Source organism: Manis pentadactyla, chromosome 8 (genome assembly GCF_030020395.1).
Source record: "Manis pentadactyla isolate mManPen7 chromosome 8, mManPen7.hap1, whole genome shotgun sequence".
In the NCBI taxonomy this organism is placed as follows: Eukaryota; Metazoa; Chordata; class Mammalia; order Pholidota; family Manidae; genus Manis; species Manis pentadactyla.
Genome location: NC_080026.1, coordinates 58,717,718 through 58,740,944, shown reverse-complemented (window position 1 = coordinate 58,740,944; position 23,227 = coordinate 58,717,718). Strand labels below are relative to the sequence as shown.

At 35.8% G+C, this 23,227-nt stretch overlaps 1 protein-coding gene across 9 annotated transcripts in view; it reads right to left on the bottom strand.

The window, feature by feature from the left end:
• The window catches only part of WDFY4 (WDFY family member 4), a 314,583-nt gene that overhangs the window by 119,218 nt on the left and 172,138 nt on the right, over window positions 1-23,227 (bottom strand). For all 9 annotated transcript variants that reach the window (XM_057505763.1, XM_036916603.2, XM_036916599.2 and 6 more), the window contains one exon: window positions 4,581-4,658. In XM_057505763.1, the coding sequence (XP_057361746.1) occupies window positions 4,581-4,658 (78 nt within the window). The remainder of the gene's footprint in view (window positions 1-4,580; window positions 4,659-23,227) is intronic.

Genomic DNA, 23,227 nt, shown 5'->3' with positions numbered 1-23,227 from the left:
AGTTAGTACAATTATTGTGAAAAAGCAAATCCTATTTCAAAACAAGATTATTTTGTTTCTCCACGGTTCTTAAATTCATATATAAAACAGTTACAGCATTTTTAACAACAATCTGATTGGTTAATAAAGAACTCCAGGAAAATAATGACTGTCCAAAACATTTTTTATAGGGATTTGGTTATGTGAAATGAACACTTGTTTTGGGAAAATATTTCAGCTCCCTGGAGATTTTGTAGTAGCACATGTTCGTAGTAGCACACTGAGCTTCACAGAGGTTCAACAATCCCAGGTTGTTGGGTTGTCCACCCTGGACTTCGAATTAGTCTTTTAAGAGCACCCCCTCCACCCCAAGGCCCCATCTGTGTGACCTAGTGGCTCACAGCTGCCTGCGTCTTCATCATGTTGGGTATCTGCAGCCACACAGGTGTGTGCCACTGGTCAGATCCCTCAGAGATGAATGACTGGGTAGTCCATGATGCAAAGCTACAAAGTTTTCCCAGGACAGAGGATATGAGATGACTGACAGCAGGAGCTCTGAGTTCTGGAACCTGCAAGGTGCTCTGCACATTGTGTTTCCGCACAAAGTAGGGACCTTGTTCAAACCAAAGCTCAAGTGGGCCAAATGCCATACCAGACACTCAGAGGCAGAGATTCTGGTATGTTAAAGGCAGCTATGATTTTTGGATGAACAGAAACTCTTAGGTAGGATGACTGAGGTATTCCTCTGGGCAACCAGCTATTCCCTAATTTCAAGCTCTTTGGTGGGGCTGACTCTGCCCTGGCTTCAAAGTTGAGTGTCACCCAAGACTGGCTAATCTGAGGGGCAGAGAGTGGTTATAGGATAGGCTAGTGAGTATCATTCCCTTGTATTGAGAATGATGCTCTTGGGAGCTCATACAGTGAAGACAGTACAGAGAGGTGGGTTTCTGGGTACACATTCAAGGCCACCCACTTCCAAACCAGGGCACCTTCATATGTATCAGGGTACGTGCCACATAGGGCAGATACAGACTCAGGCATGGAAATGAAAAAGTTTCTCTACAAGTTAGGAAATGGTTCCCCATCCTTTATGTGAACCCTGTCTAGTTCTACAATGCACCTGGAGAGCAGAACATGAGTTTACCTCAGATTCAAATGCTCTCTCATTCAAATGCTCTGGTGCCTCAAACATATTAATAATCTCATACATGTGTGTATGTATATTTATGTGAACATGTGTATGTGAGCAAGGGAAAGAGAAGAGAGAGGAGACAGATTCTTAAGAGCAGTGTTTGAATATCTGGATTCAGCTCTTGAAGCCTACACTTCCCCTGGATTTTTCAGTAACACAAAATATTTCATTTGTTGCCTAAGCCATTTTGAGTTGAGTTTCTGATACTTGGCATCTGATAGAGCTGTGACAAAATCTTAATTGGGTGCATAGAGACTGAGCAAGAAATGGCAACAGCCTATTGGCTCCTAAAGAGCCCAAAAGAAAGTGCAGCAGAGCAGTGCTCCTCATACTGAAAGAAAGGCCATTTCTGGGGTGGCAGCCATCTTGAAAAGAGCTTTAACCAATAAAGACTGTAAAAAAAAATAGCATAGACAGAATATGATGTTTCTGTAGATTATGTGAGGACTCAATATCAGAACAGGATGGTCTGGGGATATAACAGAGTGGGATCAGAGCAACTGGACCACAAAAAAGAGGACAAATATAGTTTGGAAAAGGCAAACGGGAATGTGGACAGGGCTAGAGCAGCAACTGTTTTTGCCTCTGGAGTGATGAGAAATTTGGGAGACTGAATATTAGAACTGCCCAATTTGCTGGTGATAGAATGATGGGACATGATAATGTGTGGGTTAACTTCCAGGGCACTGAGGAATGTTATCTTTTCATGCTGTGGGCTCCTTCCATCTCCAGTGACTTTGTAGTTGTGGGCAAAATGCCAAGTTAGAGAAGTCTTACACAACCTATTACCGAGAGCCCTGTGGGCCAGGACTCCTGAATCTCATTGTTGCCACCCTCTTCGGTGGACCTCTTTGAGTGCACCTGGGGCAAGCTGTCCTTGAAGAACATGGCAGGTTTCAGAAGCTTAATTTCTTTCCAGAATTTGAGCTTTACTTTGGAAAAGAGGTGGAGCAGGGCCTGCACTGGCAAAGTTTAAAAACTTTAAAAAAGGAGGGTAGATGCACCAGAACCCTTTGGTGATTACCTCTGCATTCCTTTAAACTTTGAAATAATCTGTCTTAAATGTTTAAACACTTGGAAAGTATCCTTATGAATTAGCCTTAAAGTACTGATTTTATTGAAAATACCTCAATCAACAGTAAAACTGTACAACTTTCTTGAGTACTGTCTGAACCCTCATCAGGCCCATTGCTGAAAATGAGCCAGGCTGACATTCTGGAGGCTGGATCCGTTCCCTCTCGGCTCAGAGCCTCTGCTGAGGTTCTCTCCTTCCCATATGAACTTTCAATCTTGTAAATTTCAGCAGAAACTCTTGAAATACCACAGAGCACATCTCTCCTGACCACAACCAAATTGTCCAGGCCCTCTCAACCAGAGGAGGAGAAATGGTCACACTGTTAACTGGATGCAGATTGGGGAGTTTAGATACATAACATCCACTACCTTGAAATATAACAAATGTGATGAGGATGGCCATAAGTGAAGGATGCAATCCTAAAAATTCATCTTAGTTTTCCCCCAGTAGCAATTGAATTTATTAGGCATATTGCTAGTCTTGAAAGAAGTCTGTGAATACAAGTGGTGGGGTGTGCAAGGGCCTGTCCAAAGGGCACGTACAACACCCAATAAACTGGCAAGGCACCCACCCAGCTGTGCAGTACAGTCAGCAATGTTGGGGGAGATAGGTGTCTGTGGTGACAGTTTCTCTTAACTCATTTCTCAGTTCTCCAAACTGATGAGAGTTTGTGAAAGAGTGGCCAGCTTGTGCAGTTGGAGAAGCCAGACATGCCTGCTACTGGCTGTGCCAGTAGCATGTCCTACACCTCCCCAAACCTGTACTTTGTCTGATAATTGCCTCTGTGTTTACTCACAGGATAGCTCAGAGGCTGTGTTGCTAGACTAAGTGTTTCTGGGCTGCAAGCTTCACAACCCAAGAATTTCTATTCCCAGGGACACTTTATAGGCTCTCAAAGGAACTTATAAGGATGGAATTTAACCAAGTTGCTTGGCTTAAGTTCATCAGAGCCTATTCTATTTCCTCCATTTGGGCACCACTGTTTCCACCATTCTTTGACCCTTCCCCACACCCTAGTCTCACCCAATGGTTCTTTAACCCCATTGCTCCTCTCTTCCTAGTAGGACATCCTAGTAGGACATCCTACTAAGAGGTATTTGCCTCATCACCTTGTTTGTGGAGACTTCTTTATTCTTAGGCCCTCTCTTGCATTTTAAGAACCTTCAAGGCAGAGCAGTGCTACTATAATCTCTGCCTTTCCTAACCTAGCACAGGTGCTGGAACAGAGAAATTGTAAAGTAAGTAATATAATTAGTAAGGTTTTAATACTGTATATTGTGTTCTATTGTTAGCAAGCATTTTTTGAAATTTTCATTAAAAACAGCAATTAAAGAGTAAATTCTTAGCCATTCCATAACCACTTACGGGACAGCTATTCCCTGCCAGCCAGTATAGGTGCTCTATACTTGCTCTTTAATCTCACAGGTAGGCAGGATTATCCCATTTTGGAGATGAGGACCCTGAGGCTCACACACAGCCTAGGAAGTGAAAGACCTGAGATTCAGATTGAGATCTCACAGCCATGACACCCAGTGCTCTTTACCTAGATGGTGCAGACATCACACCCACAAAGGTGTTTTTAATATCTAAACCTGCCCTCATCGTGGCAACCACTGCGTTTAGGATTAAAAAGCAAAATCCCCACCGTGGTGGCAAGCCCTGTCTGCTCAGGCCCTGCCTCACCTTCACCCTCCACCCTTTCCAGCTCAGCTCATTCAGTCACTTCTTCCAGTTAACTGATGACAAACAGCTGTCTCCTGACTAAGGATCTTCATGCATGCCTCCCCCACTTCCAGCCAAAAACACTTCCTCAGAATACTTTAGCCTATATTCTTCCTTCTGCAGATCTCAACTTAAAGGTCACTGTGCTAGAGGGTGCCTCTGATCAGCCCAAATTAAATGTGTTCTCCATTATAATTTCTCTGTTTCTGTATTTTCCATGTATATTGCTCATCACAAGTAATAACGAGCTACTTACTTGTGCAGTTGTTGAATGTGTATGTCTCCTTTATGTTCCCTCACTTGTCTGAGAGTAAGGCACATGTCTGCTGTGTTGAAAATTGTGCCCCTAGCCAACAGCACAAGGTGATATACCTATTTACTAATGCATGAATGAGTAATTGAGAGGTGGACACACTCTCTTTCTCCTCAGCTGCTGACAGTGTGTGTCCAGATCCATCACACAGTTCACACAAGTGGGACTGAGTTATTGATGACCAATCATTGACTTAGCCAATCTAGAACTCCAGCCGGAGGTCATTCTGATTCTGTCGTTTCAAATTCAAGGTAGATTCCAGTCCACTGTGTAGAGAAAGGAACTGTTTTGTTTCTTACTTGTATATGATCTTTGTATAAAGATGCATATAGTTCCTGTCCTCTTCTTCTGTAGTTCTCGATACATGACACAAAATTCTGAAAAAGAAAGAAAAAAGTCACAGCTTAATGATAATTATGATTTTAGATAAGAACATATATTCTGACCAACTGCCAGGGAAATAGCAGCTACAGGATTTGTTGGTCAGATCACTCACAACCTCATGAATAAAGACTCCGCCTATGCTGACACACTCACATACACACATAAGTGTTTCTAGGCTACTTCCCCTTCCGGCTATGATGAGCTAGCTCATAGCAGATCTATCTTCTAAGAACAATTAGAAAAGCTAGGTTTGAGTAATCTGCTTTAAGATAGCAAACAACTACTAAGAAAGCCAAGATGTAAGGAGCCGAGTTTGTAGAGAAAAAAAATCACTGAGATGTGCCCAATATCTGTCCTTGTTGGTTATTTTTTTTTCTTTACCCTAGAGATATTTGCAAGTTTTCAGATAGCACAAAAGACTGAGAAGCTGAGAAGAAAGTGGTGGCTAAAAGGAGAAAAGCTTAACAGAGCTTTTGGCACTCTCAGGTGGCTAAAGAGACAAAAATTGGAGAGCAACTCCATCAAGGCATCCAGGACCTAATGGACCACGAGTCTGGCAATAGGACAGTAAAGACAAATAAGCCCAGCTTTCTGTACTGATGTTCCCATTTAAGCTGCTGATTCATAAGCAGTGTGGGGCTGCAAGGGAGAGAAGGTAGATTAAGCTTCCACCAGTCACAGTTTGTAGAAGCCAACAAGAGCTGGGTTTCAGCGGGGCTATCTTATCGGCTGCACCACAGGATAAAGGTAGACTGGGAATAGACCAGGTCTTACAAAGCTGAAACTCAGCCTCAAAGTACAGTACAGTGATCTTCCCTGACTCAAAAACATGACAGAAGACAAATAAAGTTCTTTCTGGAGAAGCATCACATTTTGTGAAGCCTCTAATTGAGAATTTTCATATAAAAAGCTTGGTAGTCAAGCAGAAAATACTAGACATACCCATAAAAAGGACCAATAGAAAAGTAGACAATAAAAACATACCCACATGTATCCAGATAATAGTTATCAGACATGGACCTTAAAATAATGAAAGTAGAATGCTCTTAAAAAATGTAATATGGAGAATATTGCAAGAGGTGTGGAATCTATGAAAAATAACTAAATAAAAATTCTTAATCAATAAAATGAATTAATATTTCACCTCACACACTGAGATGCATTGCTAAGCAGAACCATACTAAGTAAAATACTAAAGGAGCTTTTTGGTAGAAAGAAAAAATGATATGGAAGTATGAAACTTTGGAATGATTATGAAGCTATGGAAATGATAATTATGTTAGGATATCTAAATGAATATTGGCTGTTGGAAGATAACAATTATAGCCATGTAAGGGTTTTGAAAAAAATAAAGCATTAAAATATGTGAAAAAATAGCAGAAGATGGATGGGGTAAATGAAATAAAGTATGCCAAGTCTCTTTAATTAAAAACTTAGAAAAAGGGATTGACTTACATTAAAATCTAATAAAATAAGTGTGCATGTTGTAATTTCTAGAGCACCAACTAAAAACATTATAAAAGAATCTGTAACTTTCAGCTAATAGAAGAGAAGCAGACTAATTTAAAATAGTTGCTAATATGTTGAAGGAAGAAAAAAAGGAACAAATAACAGATATTACAAACAGAAAATGAACATCAAGATGGTTTTAAATTAAAAATATTAATTACATTAAATGTAAATGGACTGAATGCTCTAAATACAAAATAAGCAGAGTCACAATGGGATCAAAAAGCAAAACCTAAGTAAATGCTGCTTAAAAGAGACACCCCTTGAAAATAAGGACAGAGAAATTGGAAATAAACATTTGGAAAAAGATAAACTGTACAAACACTAACTAAAATAAATCTGGTGAAGGCATACAACTGTCTCATGAAGTAGCCTTAAGGTAAGAATTATTACTATGTAAAGAAGGATGTGCCAAAAGGATAAAAGGGTCAGTACACAGGGAAAGTGTAAGTTCTAAATGTGAAACATGAAATAATAGCTTCAAAATATATAATACATAAAATGACAGAACTAAAATGAGAAACAAGCAAATCTACAATCATAGAGGAAGGTGTTAACTCATCTCTCAGTAACTAACAGAATAAGCTGACAAGAAAGATACAGAAAATTTGAAGAATACAGAAACTTGATCTAATCAAATGTTTAAAAAATGCAGAATACACAAATAGAACCATTACTAAAATCTACTACATGATGGAACATGAAACAAATGTAAAATAATTTCAAATGGCTGAAGTTATACAGATTACATTTTTCTGTATAATTCAGCTACAAGAAAATATCAAAAAGAAAATCCCGAGATATTTAGAAATTAAAAAATAACATTCTAAGTAGCCCATAGGTTAAATAGAAATCAAAAGGGAAATTGTTAGGCTGGAGGAAGGAAAAACAAGGACATGCAAACAGAACAGAGAGATACCATAAAAGAAGAACAGACCATATGGAAAGGGGACAGCTCTTCCTGAATTCCACCCTTCTGATGTGCCAACTAAGACCCGGATGTCAGCCTCCTCCCTCTTGGAAGGAAAAAGTTTCTAGTTGTCTATTATGTCACCTTTAGCCAATCATACCTCTCCACGCCCCCTAGGATAGCTTGCCCACTCCTCCCCCTCCTAATCCCTTATAAGGCCCCACCTCCCTGATGGGGTGTTACCTCTCCGGCCTGTAATACCCAGACCAGGGAACATCACCCAGGAATTGGGCTCAAATAAACTGCCTGGCCCTTTGTTGCCTCTCGTCGCCTGCTTATTTCAGCTAGAATTTATCTTACAGAAATTAGAAAATATTTTAGACTAAATGAAAATGATGAAAACACACTTGATACAGGTAAAACTTCTTGTGGGAATATATGTAAATCATGAATGGTATTTATTAGAAAAAAATAAACCTAGAAATTAATAATATAAATCAAGAAATTTGGAAAACAATTTGAGCCCCAGGAAAATACATTTAAAATGCTCCAGAAAGTGTGATTAAAAAATAAAGAAAGCAGACAAACTTACCAGGGACAGGAGAGATAAAAGGAGATATCATTCCAGATCCCACAAACATTTAAAAAGTCATATTGAGACAGGGACTGTTGGTGTAGTCAGAGTAGGGTGAGGGCCTCCAGAAAAAGCAAGGCAGGATATTTGCAGAGAAATGTAACTACATGCAAGGAAACCCCCTACTAAAACTCTGTGTTAAACATTCAGCTCTAGAGTCATTCTTCAGTGAGATCAGTTGGTGTACCCTCAGATAAAGAAGAGTAGCACATGTTTATTTTATGCTAATCATTTAAAATCATGTGTAAGATTCATTTTAACATGCTAAAAGGCCCAGGCCTATGTGCTGTCTTTCCTCCTTCAGATCTAATGAGGTGATTTTGCAAACTGGGCAAAATAATTTAGCATGCAAGCCCAGCCATAACACAGTAAAAGGCAAGAAGGATTCAACCTTAAAGATAAGATTGCACTTAACTTACTCTTTAGCAAACAATACCTCACCTCAGCCCACCTTGGGGTCAGGCTGAGCAGGTGGCCTTGTTTCATATGCCCCCAGACCAAGATGCTGGCTGGTATCAAGGAGAAATCAACAGAGCAGAGGTTACTTGTATCAAGTTACTTGTAAATATCCTAGGACCACTTAGTAAGTCCACACTTCTAAGCTTTTTTTCATGTTCTCGAAAAACCTATAAAACCCCTAGACAAGCGCACCGACCCGGACTCTCTTGTCCCCTCCTGGTATGAGCCAGGAGCTCTGTCCTTTCACATTATTTCTAAATAAAAGCTTGTTCCTTGCTCTCCTACCTTGAGTGTTTGTGAAGCTCATTCTTTGGCTTCGTGAACAAGAACCCTGACATCAATATGAATAATGTTATGCTTACACTTTACAAAACTTGGATGAGCTAACACATCTCCAGGAATACACAACTTACCAAAACTGATACAAGAAGAAAGAGAAAATATGAATTGTCCACTGCCTATTATAGAAACTAAATCCATAAATAAAATTCTTTCCTCAAAGAAAATTTCAGGCCGAGCATAAATGGGCACTGGTGGATAGAGAAAAAAACTTGAGAAAATAAAACCCAAATGGAATCAGCAATACATAAAAGCATAATGTATCATCACAAAATTGGGTTCCTTCCAAGAATATAAATTTGCATTAACATTGAAAACCATTCATTGTGATTCACCACATTTATGAATTAAGGGAGAAACATCAAATGATCCTCTCAAAAGATGTAGAAAAAACATTTCATAAGTGCAATAACCATTAAGAATAAAAAGACTTAGCAAATTAAGAAGGGAAGAGAACTTCCTTATCTGATAAAGGATGGCTACAGCAAATCTGAAGCAGACACTATATTAGTTTTGCTCTGAAATCAGAAATGAGCCATGAATGTTTACTATCACCATTTCTTGTCAACATTTTAATGAGTATTAACAAGTGGAATGGAACAAAGAAAAGAAATAAAAGGTATTAGTTTTGAAAAGGAAGAAATAAGACTAAAATTTCAGAACAAAGAAAAGGAATAAAAAGTATTAGTTATGAAAAGGAAGAAATAAAACTAAAATTACAATAAACTATTCTGTATATTAAAAATGCAAAGATATCCATAGATAAAATATTATAATTAAAAAGAAAATTTAGGCAAGGCCCATGAATACAAAACCTAACTATATGTGTATATGCTAACAACAATTTTTTTTAAACACAAAAATTTTAAATTATGTACTAATTGCTTTAGAATTAAACAGTATCAGATACTTAGAAATAATTTAATGAAAGATGTTCAAAGATCCCTCAAAGAAAACCATAAAACACAGTTGAGAAAAGTTAAAGACATAGTAAATAGAGGGATACACCATTTTCAAGGTTTGAAAAACTCCTGAAGCTGTGACTTCTCCCAAATTGATTCAATACAATGTCAGGTGAAATCCCACCAAGATTCTTTTTTTTATGAAATAAAGTAAAAATTCTAAAATACACATGAAAATGTAATGAGCTAAAAATACTCAAGGCAATTTTGAAGAACAGAATTGAGTGTCTTACATTATCAGATATCAATTGTTATCATTAAGCTATAATTATCAAGTACTATAGTGATGTAATAAAAAGACAAAAATAACAACAGAACAGAACAAAAGATCCAAAACCCAACACCAATTAATATGATCACTTGATTAATGACAAAGGTGACACTACAGTAGAGAAATGGTATTTTCAATAAATGGTACTGGGTCAATTTGATATTCACATTAGAATGCAATGAAACATGACCACTACCTCAATCATGCACAAAAAGCATTCACAGGTAGGAGCAAAGCTAAGGAAATAGATCCAGAAGTAACTCAAATCCATAAGAACAAATAAAGAGAAACAAAAATGATAAAGTTACATAAAAAACTATAAATATATACTTGCTCTTTTTCTTCTCTCAGCTTATTTAAAATACTTAAAATTACCTAAAGGAATAATCATAAAAATGTATTGTTGGGTTTGCAACATTTGTAAATGTAATATGTATAACAATAATACAATTAAAAGGCAGAAATGGATTAAAGCTATATAGGATTAACATTTCTCTTTTTCACTGGAATTAAGTCAGTACAAATCTAAAGCTGATTCTGATGAGTTAAGATGTAGATGGTAAGTTCAGAGCAACCAATAAGGAATAACTAAAAAAAAAATAGTGAAGAAAAGCATTAAAGAAATGCTACATTATAAATATAGTCAGTCATAATATAAACAATTTATGTTGTTAGCATATAAAAATACAGTTAGGTTTTTGTATTCATAGACCTTGTTGAAGTTTTATCTTAATTATAATAGTTTATCTATGGATATGTTTTCATTTTTAATGTACAGAATGGAGTTTATTGTGAGTAATTTTAGTTTTATTTCTTCATTTTCAAACTTTATGCCTTTTATTTCTTTTCCCTATTCTATTGCAATGTATACTACATTATAATACATTCAATTAATGCAAAACAAAGCAGTAAAAGAGGAAAAGAGAAACAAAAAAGGCATGAGACCCAGAAAACAAAGTGTAAAATGACAGACATAAACCCAACTATATCAATAATATAAAATATGGATGGACTAAACAATCCAATCAAAAGGCCAAGATTGTCAGATTGGACAAAAATTAAATAAGATTCAGCTATATGCTGTCTAGAGGAGACACCTTTTAGATTCAAAGTTACAAATTGAAAGTAAAGGTTGGAAGAGATATATATATCATGCAAACATGACTACAAGAAAGCTGAAATGGACAACAAAAGACTTTAAACAAAATAATGTAACTAGAGATAAAGAGGGATATTTTATAATGAAAAAGGGTGACTATCACAAACACATGAAATTATAAATATAATTAATAACAGAACATCAAAATATATGAAGCAAAAGAAAGAAAAATGAAGGGAGAAATAAACAATTCAGTAACAATTGGAAACTTTAATATCTCATTTTCAATAATGAATAGAACAACAAGGCAGAAGATCATCAAGGGAATAGAAGACTTGAACAACCCTATAAACCATTAGACATAGTAAACATCTAAAGAACACTTCATCCAAAGACAGCAAAATATACATTCTTCACAAGTATACATGAACCATTCCCCAGGATAGACCATATGGTAGGCCATAAAAAGAACCTAATTAAATTTAAAAGGATATAATATAAAGTTTATTCTCTGACCACAATGAAATGAAATTAGAAATCAATTAACAGAAAGAAATTTTATAAACTCAAAAATAAGTATAAATTAAGCCACACACTCCTAAACAAGCAGGGGGTTAAAGAAGTATTCCCTTACTCAAAAAGGAATACAAGAGATGAATAAATATAAAGGCACAATATACCAAAATATATAGGTGGTAAGTAAAGTAGATCATAGAGGAAAATTCATAGCAGTAAAAGTTTATATTAAGAAGAAAAGAAATATCTTAAATCAATGTCCTAACTTTCCACTTTAAAACACTGGAAAAATAAGAGCAAACAGCCTAAAGCAAGCAGAAAGAAAGAAATGGTAGACACAGAAAAATATGTGACAAAATATAATAAAATTTCATGAAAAAAGAAAATGCTTAGCAAACTAGGTAAGAGAACCTCCTCAAACTGATGAACAGAATCCACACACACCAAAAAAAAAACCTAAAGTAAAAAACCCCCAACACAGCTAACATCATACTTAATGGTGAAAAGCCAGATGTTTTCCCCCTAATATCAGGAACAAGACAACAGTATCCACTCTGACCACATATAGTTAGCATTGTACTAGAAATTCTAGACAAGGAACATAAATAAAAGGCATCAAATTGGAAAGGAAAAAGGAAAACTATCTCTGTTCAAAGATGGCATGATCCTACAATAGAAAATACCAAAGAATGCATAAGTAAACAACTAAAACTAATTAATGAATTCAACAAGGTTGCAAGCTACAAGATCAACACATATAAATCAGTTGTGTTCCTATACACCAGCAGTGAACAATACAGAAAGGAAATTAAGAAGGCAATTGCATTTACAACAGCATTCAAAAGAACCTAGGAACAAATTTGACCAAGAAGATGAAAGACTTATACATTGAAAACTACAAAACATTGTTGAAAGAAATTTGAAAAGACCTAAACTAATGGAAAGACATCCTGTAATTATGGCTAAGAAGACGTAATACTGTTAAGAAATAAATACTACCCCAAACAATCCACATATTTAACTCAATCTCTATCAAATTCCAATGGACAGTTTTGTATGAATGGAAAAGGCAATCCTCAAGTTTATATAGAATTACAAGGAACCCCAAACAGCCAAAATAATCTTGAAAAAGAAGAAAAAATGGGAAGATTCACACTTTCTGATTTCAAAACTTTCCATAAAGTGACACTAAACAAGACATTGTGGCACTGGCATAAGGAGACATATGTAATCAGTGGTATAGAATTGACAGTCTAAAAATAAAATCATGTGTCTGTGGTCAATAGGTTTTTTACAAAGTTGCCAAAAACATTCAATGAGGAAAGAATAGTCTCTATAACAAATGGTGCTAGGAAACTAGATAGCCACATGTAAAAGAATGAAGTGAGACCCTTACCACAAAGCTATACAAAACTTAAGGTAAATGAAATAAAGACAAAAGTGTAAGAGCTAAAACTATAAAAGCCCTAGGAGAAAACTCAGGGGTAAATCTTTTTTTAAATTTCAGTTTTGGTGGTCAGATTTAGATTTTATAATAAAAGCACAAACAACAAAATTAATAAATTGGACTTTACTAAAAAAATTGTTGTGATTCAAAGGGTACTATCAGGAAAACAAAAAGACAACCCACAAAATGTTAGAAAATGTTTGTAAATCATATATTTGATAAGGAAATTGTATCTGTAAAATATAAGGAATTGTTACAAATCAATAGTAAAAAGAAAAATCACCCAATTTAAGTGTATAAAAGGTATAAGTAGACATTTCTCCAAGGAAGATACACAAGTGGCCAATAAACATGTGAAAAAAATGCTTGACTTTGTCATTGGGGGAATGCAAATAAAATCCACAATGAGATAATCAATCTAGTATGATGGCTAGATTTCAAAAAAATATATAGTAGCAAGTTTTGACAAGGATGTGGGTAAATTGGAAATCTCCTACCCTCTGGTGGGAATACCAAATGTTATAGCCACTTTTCAAAACAGTCTGATTGTTCCTCAGATGACTGGTCTATGACCCATTAATTCCACTACCAGGTATATACCTCAGGTAAATGAAAACATATGTCTAAAACATGTAGTTGGTTGTGTATTGTAGGATTATTCATAATATCCAAAAGATCGAAGCAACAAAATATTCACCAACTGATGATGGAAAAACAAAATGTGGCACACCCATACAATGGAATATTATTCAGCCATTCAGTATTGACACAGCCACAACATGGATGAACCTTAAAAACATTAGTCTGATTGAAAGAAGTCAGTTTCAAAAGACAATTTATTATATAATTCCAGTTACACCCATAGAGAAAGAAAATAGGCTAGTGGTTGCTTAGGAATGGAGAGATGGCAGAGAGAGGAGTGATAACTACTAGTATGTATTGTTTTGAGATTTTGAAAATGTTATAAAATTGTCGTGATGGTTACATATATCTGCATATGCTAAAAACCACTGAAGTGTATATTTTAAATGGGTGAATTGTATAGGCATATGAATTATATTGAAAGAAAGCTACTGTGAAGCAACAAATAAATATTTATGGAACTGAAAAAAATAAGAACTGTAATCTCATAATATAGACTCCTACAAGGAATCAGGAAGATCTCAAGCTGAATTAAAGAAAACAAACAACAGATGCTAACAGTGAGATGACAGAGATGTTAGAACTATTTAACAAAGACTTTAAGGCAGCCATCATAAAAATGCTTTACCAACTACCAACTAACAAGATATCTGAAATGAATGAATAGGGAGCCTAAGTCAATAAATACAAAGTCTCATCAGATAAATAGGAGATATAAAGAAGAATCAAATGTACGTTTTAGTGCTGAAAAATATAACTGAAGTAAAACCCAAAAATAACAACAAAAATACAGATTTTTTACAAACTTTAATGGATGGGCTCAACAGCAGAATGCAGAGGACAAAGGGAAGAATCAATGAACTGAAAGACAGAAAAATAGCAACTTGTCATTCTGATTAACAGAGAAAAAATAGGATGAAAAAATAACAGAACTCTAGAGATATGTGGAAGTACAACAAAAGATTTAACATTTGAGTCATTAGAATCTCAGAAAGGACAAAGAGGGAGGTGCTTAAAAATTAATAAATAATGGGTGAAAAGTTCCGCAAATTGGCAGATAATAAAACTATAGGTTCAAGAAACTGAACAAAGTTTAAACAAGAAAAACCAACAGAAATCCATGTCTAGACACATTATAGTCAAACTTCTGAACACTAAAGACAAAGAGAAAACATTGAAAGGAGCAAGGGAAAAGCAATACCTTACCTACAAGAGAAAAGCAATATGAATGACAGTGGATTTTTCATCCAAAATCATGGAGGCCAGAGGAATTGACACACTTTTCAAATTCTGAAAATAAAGAACTGCCAATCCAACATCCTACATCCAGCAAAAAATATCTGTCAGAATTGAAGGGGAAATCAAGACAATCTCAGATAAAAGAAAATTAAGAGAATTCATCACAGAGATGTAAGAATGGCTAATGGAAGCTCTGTAAACAGAAAAGAAATGATAGAAGAAGGAATTTTGAAATATCAGGAAAGAATAAAGAATACAGTATGCAAAAATATTGATAGATAAAACAGAATTTCCTTTTCTTCTTGAGACTTCTAAATTATTGGTGGTGGTTGAAGCAAAATTATAACACTGCCTGATGTGATACTAAATGAATGCAGAATAAATATTCGGAATCAATTATATTATAAATGGGGAAAGGTGAAAGGAGGTAATATTTGTACACTGCATTCAAACTGGGAAAATTATATACCAGTGGACTCTAAGTTACATATACATATATAATGTAATCACTAGTGCAACCATTAAAAAAGCTATACAGAGATACATTCAAAAACAACAGATAAATCAAAATGGAGTTCTAAAAATTGTTCAAGTAAGCCACATTTATAGAATAGTGCACCCAATAATAGCAGAATATGTATTCTTTTCAAGGCCTAAAAAACATATACAAAGATAAGCTACATGCTGGGCTGTAAATCAAACCTCCACAAATTTAAAATAAGTGAAAACATAAAGAATATGTTCCCTGACCATAAAAATCAAGCTAAGTCAGTTTAGGAAATCCCTAAACACCTGAAAACTAAAAAATATACTTCCAAATAATCCATGGATCAAAAAGGAAGTCTCAAGGGAAATTTCAGAAAATACATTTAATTAAATGAAATTGAAGACGTAATATGTCAAAATTTGTGTTACATGGCTAGAACACTGCTGAGAAGGAAATATATGTCACCAAAGAGAAGTCACATTAGAAGAGAGTAAAATTTTGGAAAGCTTGAACAGACCAACAACAAATAAGAAGACTGAATTAGTAATAAAAAACTTCCCAAGAAAGACAATTCCAGGTCCAGGAAGCTTCACTGGAGAATTCTAACAAACATTCAAAGAAGAATTAATATTAGTTCTTCTGAGTTTTCAAAAACTAGAAGAGGGAAAACTTTCAAAATCATTTTATGAGGTCAGCATCATCCCAATACCAAAGACAGGCAAAGACAGCACAAGAGAAGAAAACTATAGGCCAATATCTCTGATGAACACAGATGCAAAGTCCTCAATAAAATACTAGCAGCAGAATTCAAAAGCACATTACATACACCATGACCAAGTGAGAATTCCCTGGGATGCAAGGATGGTTCAATATATGCAAATCAATCAATGTGATACATCACATTAATAGAACAAAAGAAGAAAAACCACATGATCATCTTAAAAGACACAGAAAAAGCATCTGACAAAGTTCAACATCTATTCGTGATAAAAATTCTCAAAAAAATAAGTGTGCAAGGAACTTACATCAACACTTAAATGCTGTATATAAAAGCCCACAGTTAACATCATAATCAGTGGGAAAAACCAAAAGCTTTCCCTCTGACCTCCAGTACTAGGCAAGGATGCTAAGTAGGTAGATCCTAAATGGTCTCATCACCAAAAAAAGATAACTGTGTGAGGTGATACGTTAATTACCTTGATTGCGGTGATTATTTCACAATGTATATGTGCATTAAACATCAAGTTGTACATCTTAAATATATATGATGTTACCTCAGTAAAGATAAAAATTAAAAAATTTTTTCAATTAAAAGATAATGTTAAAAGTAAATGAAAGTAGAAAGCTTAAACAATTAATTTTAAAATGTTTATCATAGAGCTTCTCATGGAAAAAAGTTAAAATTCTTAAATCAGTCATCTAAACTCCCACTCAAGAAACTAGAAAAAAGAGAAAAATAAACCCAAAGCAAGCAGAAAGAAGGAAATAATAATTATAAAAGCAGAAATCAATGAAATAAAAAACAAAGACATGGAGAAAACTATTGAAACAAAATCTGGTTCTTTGAGAAGATCAATAAAATTTACAAACTTGTAGAAATACGCAAAGATAAAAAGAAAGAAGGCACAAATTACCAATAACAAGAATGATATAGAGCCTACAAATACAGACCCACAGACATCAAAAAGATGATAAGGAATACTAATAACAGTACACATATAAATGTGACAATTTAGTTAAAATGGACAAATTCTTTGCAAAACACAAACTACCACAGCTCACCCAGTATGAAACAGATCATTGGAATACATCCAGAACTATTAAGGAAATTTAATTCATAATTTAAGTACTCCCCTAAAACAAATTTCCATATCCAAATAGTTCCACTTGAAAATTTTATTAAAAATTTAAGCAAGAATTAATGTAAATTTTACAAAATATCCTCCAAAAAATAGAAAAGGTGGGTATGCATTCTAATTCAGTTTATGAAGCCAGTATTACCTTATACCCTTATACCAAAACCAGACAAACACAGTACTAAAAGAGAAAACTATCCTTCATAAAGAGAGATGCAAAAATCCTTAACAGAATATTAGCAATACATGGATTTAGCAGTACATGAACAGAGATTCACTAATAAAATACACAGATGGCAACTAAGCATGTAAAATGTTCTACATTATTGTCTATTAAGAAAGTGAAAATTAAAACTACAATGAGATATCACTACACACCCATCTGAGAGGATATAATTAAAAAGTGTTAACACCAAATGCTGGTGAGGATACAGAGAAGCTGGGTCACTCATACATTGCTGTTGGGAATGTGTGTTATAGCCACTCTGGAAAAGAGGTCAGTAGTTTTTAAAAATATCTGTGGATATTTTTCAACTACCTAGTATCCAGTAGCATGCCGTATATGGAGTGTATGCATACCAAATGACCCAACAATTCACTCTTAGACCCCTGGGAATCTATCCTAGTGGAATGGAAGCTTATACTCACACAAAAACCTGTACAGAATGTTTATAGCAGCTTAGACAAAAACTGGAAACAACCCAGATGTCCTTCAACAGGTAAGTGGTTAAACAAACTGTGACATCTTCATACCATGAAATATTTCTCAAATATAAAAAGGAATGAACTGTTGATTCCTGCGACAACATGGATGAATCTGCATGGAACTATTCTGAGTGAAAAGACAATCCCAAGCAGTCACATACTATATATATGTGATTCTATTTAAATAACATTTTTAAATGACAAAATTATCAAAATGGAAAACAGAATAGGGATCATGAAGGATTAAGTTGTGAGGGTGGGAGAGAAGTAGAAAGGCTTTATACTGGCAACATGAGGGGTTCTTGTAATGATGGAAATGTTCCTGGTTGTCATATAGTGCTGTACTTTTGTAAGATGATACCACTGAGGGAAACTGGGGCTAGGGTAGATGAGGTCTCTGTATAATTTCTTACAACTGTTTATGAATCTATAATTCTCAAAAAAAAGGGGTTGAGTCTTAAAAAGACATTGGGGTTTCTATGTTTACCATTCAAAAAAAAAGGTATTCATATCCAGAATACACAAATAACTACTATAGATCAATAAGGGAAACAAAACATAAAAATTGAATAGAAAATGAAAAAAGGAAACACTGAAAAGGTACTTCATAAAAAAGGATGTCCCAATAGCCAATAGACATATGAGAATGTAGGCAACCTCAACTGCTATCTGTAGAACACAAAACCACAATAAGAATGTACAAAATTCAAATAGGCTAATAATATCAAGCTTTGATTATGATATACAGCAACAGGGAGTTTCTTACACTGAAATTGGTACAATCATTTTGGAGCATTGTTTGGTAATGTCTTAAAAGTGACTATAAACATACCAAATGACCCAACAATTTCCCTTAGATATATACCCAACAGAAATTCATACATATGTGTTACAAAAGGCACATGACAGAATGTTCATAACAACAGCAAATGGGAACAATGCAAATGTCTATCAGCAATAGACTGGATAAATAAAGTATAATATATTTATATATTGAATACTCCACGGTAATGATTTTTAAAGTGTGACCCATGAAACCCTAGGGGTTCCATCAATCCTTTCAGGGAATCTGTGAAGTCAAAACTATTTTCAAAATATTAGAATACTTTTGCTGTTTTTCACTAGGTTGACATTTGCATTAATGATCCAAAAGCAATGGTGTGTAAAACTAGGGTCATAGCCTAATCGAGGCATTGGCACCAAGTACAACCATCATTGCATATACTCCTCACCATTAGGAACTCACAGGGGAAAAAACCTTTACTTAAAAATGTCATTGATGAGAAGGGACATTCAAGATGGTGGTGTGAGAGGTGAGACAGAGAACTCTCCTCAAAACCACAAATAGTATGAAAATATAGTTAATTAATACAACTAACCCTAAAACAGGAAAGAAGGCTGAACCAGACTGCATACAGACCTCAGGAACAGAGCAGACCTCACGAAACAGAATAATATATGAAAGCCTTGATCCAGTGGGACTCAAGCCCTTCCCCCACCCCAGCTCACCAGCAGGAGAAAGAGAAATGGAGCGGGGAGGGGGTGGAATCCTGGGACTGCTGAACACCTAGCCCTGGAGATCTGCTTTATGAGTAGAAACATAGGTGCTCTGGATGTTGGGGAGCTTGGACAAGTGGAGTGCTTGAGAGACTGAGATTCTGGCCATTTGTGGAGGAGAGGATCCACATCCGGCCACTCTGTGACAGAGGAAAGGCAGGCAGTCTGAGAGGCTTCCTAGCAGAGAGAGGGCTGCTGAAGGGGAGGGGTTTGCACAGAGATTGCTGCGCAGGAGAAAGGGGAGCTGGACAAGGTTGTCTGGGCCCACTCTGCCCAGCAGGTTGGGAACTTTGAGGAGCTTCAGGTGCTCCATCCTCCTGGCTGACTGCTCAGCTCCTAAGCCCCTCAATGTGACACGCAGCCTGCCAAGCATTCCTTCTGGTCTGAGAGCATCTGGCAGTCATTGTGCTGGCGTCAGGCCAGTCAGAGGGAGGCCCCGCCTACAACAGGTATAGACACCAAGAAGAGAGGCTTACACTTGTGTGCTCAGCCCACTGGCTCAGATACTGGAGACAGGCACCACAGAAGGGAATAAGGAACAGATCTTTCCTCTGCCCAGGCACCAGGTCTGCTCCCCTATGATCCTCAATGTCACTCTAGGGACTGAGAAGCTCCAGAGCCTGGAGCTTCTGGGCACTAGAGGGCACCACATAGAAATGTAAAATGTGAAAGGACCTGGCTCAGACCAAAATCCCACAAACCCCAGAAAAAGGGCCAAATGAAACTGAACTCACCAATCTTCCTGAAAGAGAGTTCAAAATAAAAATAATAAACATGCTCATGGAGGTACAGAAAAATATTCTAGAACTCAGGAACGAATGTAAGAGATTCAATCATTACGAAATTCCATATCTGAAATGAAACATATAATGGAGGGATTTAAAAGGAGATTATATGTAGTAGAAGAGATGGTAAATGGAATAGAAATTAGAGAAGAGAAATATAAAGAAGCTGAGGCACAGAGAGAAAAAAGAATCTTTGAGAATGAAGAATATTGAGAGAACTGTGAGACCAACCCAAACAGAACAATATTCACATTATAGGGGTACCAGAAGAAGACAAGAGTGAAAAAGGGATAGAAAGTGTAATTGAGGAGGTAATTTCTGACAACTTCCCCAATCTGCGGAAGGAGATAGTCTCTTAGGCCATGGAGGTACACAGATTTTCCAACACAAGGGACCCAAGGAAGACAACATCAAGACATATAATAATTAAAATGACAAAGATAAAAAATAAAGACAGACTTTTAAAAGCAGCTAGAGAGAGAAAAAAGATCACATACAAACAAAAACCCATCAGGCTATCATCAGATTTATCAACAGAAACCTTACAGGCCAGAAGGGAGTGGCACAATATATTTAATGCAATGAAGCAGAAGGGACTTGAACCAAGAATACTCTACCCAGCAAGGTTATCATTTAAATTTGAAGGAGGGATTAAACAATTTTCAGATAAGCAAAAGCTGAGAGAATTTACCTCCCACAAACCAGCTCTACAGTGCATTTTGGAGGGACTGCTATATATGGAAGTATTCCTAAGGCTAAATAGATGGCACCCAAAGGATAGACAAAGAGTACAGAATATGATTCATAAGATACAAAGGATGGAGGAGGAAGAAAATGAAAAAGGAGAGAAAAAAAAAGAATCTTTAGGTTGTGTTTGTAATAGCATATGAAGTGAGTTAAATTAGACTGTTAGCTAGTAAGGGAATTACCCTTGAACCTTTGGTAACTATGAATCTAAAGCCTGCACTGGCAATAAGTATATACCTATCGATAATCATAATGGTCTGAATGCACCAATCAAAAGACATAGAGACACTGAATGGATAAAAAAAACAAGACCCATCTATATGCTGCCTATAAGAGACTCACTTCAAACCCAAAGACATACACAGACTGAAAGTAAGGGGATGGAAAAAGATATTTCATGCAACTAATAGGGAGAAAAAAGCAGGAGTTGCAGTACTTGTATCTGAAAAAATAGACCTCAAAACAAATAAATTTACAGGAAACAAAGAAGGACATACATAATGATAAAAGGGTTAGTCCAACAAGAGGATATAACTATTATAAATATCTATGCACTCAATACAGGATCACCTACATAGGTGAAACAAATACTAACAGAATTAAAGGGGGAAATAGAATGCAATGCATTCATTGTAGGAGACTTCAAAACGCCACTCACTCCAAAGGACAGATCAAACAGACAGAAAATAAGTAAAGAGACAGAGGTGCTGGACAACGTATTAGAAGAGATGGACCTAACGGATATCTACAGAACACTCCACCCAAAGGCAACAGTATACACATGCTTCTCAAGTGTACTTGGAACATTTTCAAGAATACATTATATACTAGGCCACAAAAAGAACCTCAATAAATTAAAAAAGATTGAAATTGTACCAAAGAGATTCTCAGCTCACAAAGGTATCAGAGTAGAAATACATTGCACAAAGAAAATGCAAAAGCCCATAAACACATGAAGGCTTAATAACATGCTCTTAAATAATCAATGGATCGATGACCAAATAAAAACAGAGATCAAGCAATATATGGAGACAAATGACAAAAATAATTCAACACCACAAAATCTGGGGGACGCAGCAAAGGCTGTGCTAAGAGGGAAATGTATTGTAATACAGGCCTACCTCAGGAAAGAAGAACAATCCCAAATGAACAGTCTAAACTCACAATTAAATAAACTAGAAAAGGAAGAACAAATGAGGCCCAGAGTCAGTAGAAGGAGGGACATAATAAATATTAACGCAGAAATAAATAAAATTGAGAAGACTAAAACAATAGGAAGAATCAATGAAAGCAGCACCTGGTTCTTCAAGAAAACAAACAAAATAGATAAACCCCTAGCCAGACTTATCAAGAAAAAAAGAGAGTTTACACACATAAACAGAATCAGAAACGAGGAAGGAAAAATCACTACAGACACCACATAAATACAAAGAATTATTAGAGAATACTATGAAAAATTATATGGTAGCAAACTGGAAAACCTAGAAGAAATGGACAACTTTCTACAAAAATACAACTTTCCAAGGCTGATCAAGGAAGAAACAGAAAATCTGAATAGACCAATTACCAACAAAGAAATTGAATTGGTAATCAAAAAACTACCTAAGAACAAATTCCTGGACCAGATGGTTTCACTGCTGAATTTTATCAAACATTTAGTGAAGACTTAATACCCATCCTCCTTGAAGTTTTCCAAAAAGTAGAAGAGGAGGGAAGACTTCCAAACTCATTCTATGAGGCCAACATCACTGTAATACCTAAACCAGACAAAGACACCACAAAAAAAGAAAAATACAGACAAATATCCCTGATGAACATAGATGCAAGACTACTCAACAAAATATTAGCAAAGTGAATTTAAAAAATACATCAAAAAGATCATCCATCATGATCAAGTGGGATTCATGCAAGGGATGCGAGGATGGTACAACATTCGAAAATCCATCAACATCATCCACCACATCAACAAAAAGAAGGACAAAACCCACATGATCATCTCCATAGATGCTGATAAAGCATTTGACAAAAGTCAGCATCCATTCATGATAAAACCTCTCAACAAAATGGGTATAGAGGGCAGGTACCTCAACATAATAAAGGCCATATATGACAAACCCACAGCCAACATCATACTTAAGTGCAAGAAGCTGAAAGCCTTTCCTTTAAGATTGAGAACAAAACAAGAATGTCCACACTCTCCACTTTTATTCAACATAGTTCTGGAGGTCCTAGGCACGCAATCAGAAAATACAAAGAAATAAAAGGCATCCAGATTGGCAAGGAAGAAGTCAAACTGTCCCTGTTTGCAGATGACATGATATTGTACATAAAAATCCCTAAAGAATCCACTCCAAAACTATTAGATCTAACATCTGAATTCAGCAAAGTTGTGGATACA